The 6134-nt window shown below is 35.6% G+C and overlaps 1 protein-coding gene across 1 annotated transcript; it reads right to left on the bottom strand.

The window, feature by feature from the left end:
• Positions 1 to 2591, bottom strand: LOC132904132 (uncharacterized). The gene is made up of 2 exons (XM_060954054.1): positions 2479 to 2591; positions 1 to 1380 (listed from the first exon to the last, which is right to left on the bottom strand). The coding sequence occupies exons 1-2, from the start codon at positions 2589 to 2591 to the stop codon at positions 495 to 497; spliced, it is 999 nt and encodes a 332-aa protein (XP_060810037.1). The 3' UTR covers positions 1 to 494.
• Positions 2592 to 6134: the final 3543 nt, after the last annotated feature.

Genomic DNA, 6134 nt, shown 5'->3' on the forward strand with positions numbered 1-6134 from the left:
TCTACGGTGCGGCGCCGTTTGCCGTGCAACGGTACGGCACCGCCGCCGGCAGATGGCGCGGCGCCGTGCCGCGCCACGGCGTCGTGTACCGACGTGCTCATTATTGTGTTGTCAGTTGCATAGTGCGCACGTGGTAATTTTTTTTGCATAAAATGGCGGACGATTTAGATTTAGACTTTTTGATTTCACTAGTGGAAGCACGTCCCGTTCTCTGGGACAAGTCAAAGGAGGATTATAAGAATAAAAATTTAAAAACAGAAGGGTGGAAAGATGTCTGCCTAAATATTTTTCCATCATTCGACAGCATGGACAATAAAGAAAAAACGAAACTCGGTGAGTATATACCTACCTATTTATTTATCTTTTTAACTTAATAAAGTGAATACAATAAACATCAAAGTGAAATCAATGCATTAATGCTTAGTATTATTATGAACTTGCCATTTACACACACTCAATACATTTGGTGGGTTCGATCCGTGACCCAACTTTAGTTATATTTTGCTTAGTTGCCAACTAAGCGCACCGACATCACTATTAAAGTATTTACAAAATTCGTCTCTTATATTGACAGGATTTGTTAAGGAAACGTCATCTGCTGTTTGTGGAAGGTTCAAAAAACAGTCGTCAATATATAACTCCTCTGATTTTCTAACTCCATCTCGACTTACAACAAAATTGTGTAAAACACAACATGCTTTGATAATGTCGGTCGCAAAATTATATTGAACATTTAAGGGCCGATGAAATACTCGCCATTTATTTGCGAAAATACCAAAAGCACACTCGACATATCTTCTTGCTCGACTCAAACGATAGTTGAAAACCCTTTGTTCTTCTCTGAGATGCTTCCCTGGGTATGGACGAATTAGATTGTTAAGTAACGGTAGGCCTTCATCAGCGATAAAAACATAGGGAACTGAATTTTGGAGCCCCGGTAAAGGCTTTGGCGCTGGTATGGGAAGTCGATTTTGCAATAATAATTCGTATAGTTTTGAATTGTGGAAAATGGTGGAATCACATTCCTTTCCATACGATCCTATATCAACATATACAAATCTATACTTAGAATCCACCAGTGCCAGCAAGACTATAGAGTTAAAACTTTTATAGTTAAAAAAAAGGGACCCACTGTGGGCAGGACTACATATTCGGATGTGTTTCCCGTCCAATGCCCCCATGCAATTCGGGAAATTTGTTTTTACGTCAAAATCCTTAGCTATTTTTTCAATTCGCTCTTCGGATATTTTCGGTATACTTTCACTTAAAAGAATGTCCCATATAGCACGACAAACATCTCGTACAATTTTTCCAATTGTAGATTTTCCACGATAATCTGTGAATTCCATATCTCTGAATGAATTCCCTGTTGCCAAAAATCTGCAAAAGAAACATTTCTTAAAATTTTACAGACCATTATAAAAGCAATTTTATTATCAGTTCTATTTTTATAACGATTGTTACAGGTAATGACGTCATAAAAAAATGGACTAACATTAAGGATAATTTTTTCAAATATACAAAGAAGGTAGAACTTTCAAAGAAATCTGGAGCTGGTGCTAAACGTATAAAAGAATATCATTTGTATAGACAACTCATGTTTTTACAAAAAAATGCACCAAATTTAACTGAAGATAGTATAGAAGAAGAATCTCAAACTCCGAACACAAGGTCAAGATATCAACCCTACAGAAAAACTACGCTAAAACGAAAACCAAGTTGCGATGAATTTGAGAAGCAAATCGTCGAAACTTTAGCTGCTTCTGAAAATCGACACCTGTCATTTTTTAAAGCCATTTTACCGTCTCTCAACAAGTTAAATGACCACCAGACCTTGCTATTTCAAAGCGGGGTTTTAAAGATTTTAACAGATTTCCATCAATCACCATTCCAGTCATATAGCGGGTACCAGACAGCAACATCTTACGACGCTAACTATAACCAAACTGCCCAACAACCACAAGCTACAATGTCTTATGAAACTAACTATCAAACAGCTTGTAATTCATCAAACCCAATTAGTATAAATCGTCGCGAAACATCACCAGTCTCAACTTTGGAAGACATCATGTCTAATACCACAGATACACTGGAATCCGAATACGATTTTTCTTAAATCATAATAAATACGAAAAAGATTACATTATTACTGATTTATATTATAATTTTGTAAGAAAACGGTTTTTTTATTGATTTTCTTCTTTGTTGATTTTTTTTTGTTTGATTGTTATTGATACAAAGATTACAATATTATGGTTGCGAAAAGAAGTAAAAAATATACATTTGTTTAAATGCGTGAACTTGATTGTTTTATTTAAATTCTGCAAAAAGGACCACTTGACGAGTTAGCAATTTTAAAAGGCTTGGCGGATTGACACAAAACACAGACCTAGCTAATACATACGTATGAATACATCAAAGAAAATATTTCTATGATTAGAATATGTAAATAAGTTGAAATAAATTTCTTTTTTTTACCTTATAGTTAAGCCTAGCATTTCCATGGGCCCAACAGGTTTCCTGAACACGTATTTCTTCTGTATACGAGGCACTATTTTGGTTAGCAGTTCTTCAAAACTTGATATAGACATTCTAAAATATTCGTAAAATTTGTCATCACCACATATTTTCAACGCTTCATATTTCCTCTTAAAATGATCTCCATCATGGTTCATTATAGAAAGGTATGGATTTACCCAATATTTTCTTTGATTTCGTTTTTTCTTCATTCGTCGACGTCTTAACAGCAACAGGAGCAGGATACGTCTTTTGCGGTCCATAACAAGCCAAAACTAATTTTGGTATAAGTGCTGAGCGTGTACGTGCCGGTACACGACGCCGTGGCGCGGCACGGCGCCGCGCCATCTGCCGGCGGCGGTGCCGTACCGTTGCACGGCAAACGGCGCCGCACCGTAGACATGGGTCCACGCCCGTAGTGCACGTGGCACCCGTGCAGTACAATCTGCAAGATGGATCCAACTCAACTGAACAAAGTGTACGAATTTAGCACATATTTTGCAAACGATAAATGCAAAAGGATGAATGGCAGATACGTACACGCATTCTAAGTAGTTCTAAATAAAGGTTATCTTCGAAAGTATATGTTAATATCAGCGGAATCTTAACTCGACAGAAGGCAATGAAAAAGTTTAAAAAAAAATTGCCGCCCAGATCGTGAAAGCAACTGTATTTGCGCTCGAGGAGTCCAAAAGAGGAGGTCCAGCGCCTTTATATAGGGTCCTCAGGCGGTGAAGAGGGAGACAGGTAAGTCTTCAGAGGCACGACTTCCCAAGTTCAAAATAAAGCAATAGCTGCTCAAGTTCAGTATTAAACAATAACTACTCAGTTATTTTAAGTAACTAATAAGTTCAGTCCAAAAAGTAAAAAACTATTCAAGTTTCCAACAAAGCAACAACTATCAAAGTTTAAAACAAAACGAGGTTTTTCAAAAACTAACAGCTAATATTACGAGGTAGTCTTAGCCAATCCTAAAATTAACGGAATATTGCGGTTCACTCACCGCTAATATATGTTTTTTCGTAATTTTATCTTTTTAATTTTAAAATGAAATATTATATTATTATTTATAAAGTGGCAACGACGTCAAGGACGACTGAATTTGAAAAAGTGACAATAATAAAACTCAAAAATTTTAAAGCAATAATAAGAACTGCCCAAACAAATGCAGAGATTTTAAACAAGAGGTTGTGCACGTGGTACCCGTGCAGTACAATCCACAAGATGGATTGAACTCAACTGAACAAAGTGTACGAATTTAGCATATACATACTTTGCAAACGATAAATGGAAAAGGCTGAATTGCAAATACGTTCACGCTTTCACGTTCCAATTAAAGGTTCCTTTGGGAAGTATATGTTAATTTCTGCAGAATCTTAACTCTCAGAAAGCGTTGACAACATATTAAAAAAAAAAAAACAAAAATAGTTTTTGCCACCCAGATAGTGAAAACAACTGTATTTGCGCTCGAAGAGACCGGTAAATCCGCAGCGGCACGACTTCCCAAATTCAAAATGAAGCAATAACTGCCCAAGTTCAGAATAAAACGATAACTACTCAAGTTCAGTCCAAGAAGAAAAAAACTATTCAAGTTTCCAAGAAAGCAACAACTAACAAAGTTTAAAACAAAACGAGGTTTTTCAAAAACTAACAGCTAATATTACGAGGTAGTCTTAGCCAATCCTAAAATTAACGGAATATTGCGGTTCACTCACCGCTAATATATGTTTTTTCATAATTTTATCTTTTTAATTTTAAAATGAAATATTATATTATTATTTATAAAGTGGCAACGACGTCAAGGACGACTGAATTTGAAAAAGTGACAATAATAAAACTCAAAAATTTTAAAGCAATAATAAGAACTGCCCAAACTAATGCAGAGATTTTAAACAAGAGGTTGTGCACGTGGTACCCGTGCAGTACAATCCACAAGATGGATTGAACTCAACTGAACAAAGTGTACGAATTTAGCATATACATACTTTGCAAACGATAAATGTAAAAGGCTGAATTGCAAATACGTTCACGCTTTAACGTTCCAATTAAAGGTTCCTTTGGGAAGTATATGTTAATTTCTGCAGAATCTTAACTCTCAGAAAGCGTTGACAACATATTAAAAAAAAAAAAAAAAAAAAAAAAAAAAATAGTTTTTGCCACCCAGATAGTGAAAACAACTGTATTTGCGCTCGAAGAGACCGGTAAATCCGCAGCGGCACGACTTCCCAAATTCAAAATGAAGCAATAACTGCCCAAGTTCAGAATAAAACGATAACTACTCAAGTTCAGTCCAAGAAGAAAAAAACTATTCAAGTTTCCAAGAAAGCAACAACTATCAAAGTTTAAAACAAAACGAGGTTTTTCAATAACCAACAGCTTATATTACAAGGTAGCCTTACTCAATCCTATAATTAACGGATTATTGCGGTTCATCGTCGGCTTATTTACATGTTTTTACATAATTTGAACACTAAATTCTACCCTTTAAATTTTAAAATAAAATTTCATTATTTTAATAATACGGCGGCAACCCTAAGAGCTGAGGTAAAAGGGAGAAAAACACTGGCGGCCAAAAGAACTTAGCTGTGGCGGCAAACTCATTCTGAATGACGTCAAGGACGACTGAATTTGAAAAAGTGACAATAATAAAAGTGTCAAGAACAGAAAAGCAATAATAAGAACTGCCCAAACAAATGCAGAGATTTTAAACAAGAGGTAGTGCACGTGGCACCCGTGCAGTACAATCTGCAAGATGGATCCAACTCAACTGAACAAAGTGTACGAATTTAGCACATATTTTGCAAACGATAAATGCAAAAGGATGAATGGCAGATACGTACACGCATTCTAAGTAGTTCTAAATAAAGGTTATCTTCGAAAGTATATGTTAATATCAGCGGAATCTTAACTCGACAGAAGGCAATGAAAAAGTTTTAAAAAAAATTGCCGCCCAGATCGTGAAAGCAACTGTATTTGCGCTCGAGGAGTCCAAAAGAGGAGGTCCAGCGCCTTTATATAGGGTCCTCAGGCGGTGAAGAGGGAGACAGGTAAGTCTTCAGAGGCACGACTTCCCAAGTTCAAAATAAAGCAATAGCTGCTCAAGTTCAGTATTAAACAATAACTACTCAGTTATTTTAAGTAACTAATAAGTTCAGTCCAAAAAGTAAAAAACTATTCAAGTTTCCAACAAAGCAACAACTATCAAAGTTTAAAACAAAACGAGGTTTTTCAAAAACTAACAGCTAATATTACGAGGTAGTCTTAGCCAATCCTAAAATTAACGGAATATTGCGGTTCACTCACCGCTAATATATGTTTTTTCGTAATTTTATCTTTTTAATTTTAAAATGAAATATTATATTATTATTTATAAAGTGGCAACGACGTCAAGGACGACTGAATTTGAAAAAGTGACAATAATAAAACTCAAAAATTTTAAAGCAATAATAAGAACTGCCCAAACAAATGCAGAGATTTTAAACAAGAGGTTGTGCACGTGGTACCCGTGCAGTACAATCCACAAGATGGATTGAACTCAACTGAACAAAGTGTACGAATTTAGCATATACATACTTTGCAAACGATAAATGGAAAAGGCTGAATTGCAAATACGTTCA

The sequence above is a fragment of the Amyelois transitella genome, chromosome W, assembly GCF_032362555.1.
Source record: "Amyelois transitella isolate CPQ chromosome W, ilAmyTran1.1, whole genome shotgun sequence".
NCBI classification, from domain to species: domain Eukaryota; kingdom Metazoa; phylum Arthropoda; class Insecta; order Lepidoptera; family Pyralidae; genus Amyelois; species Amyelois transitella.

Coding starts and splice junctions, on each gene's coding strand:
- LOC132904132 (XM_060954054.1), bottom strand. CDS start 2,591: ATGTCTATATCAAGTTTTGAAGAACTGCTAACCAAAATAGTGCCTCGT. Junction 1,381..2,478: donor ATGCTAGGCTTAACTATAAG/GTAAAAAAAAGA, acceptor TTTCTTTTGCAG/ATTTTTGGCAACAGGGAATT.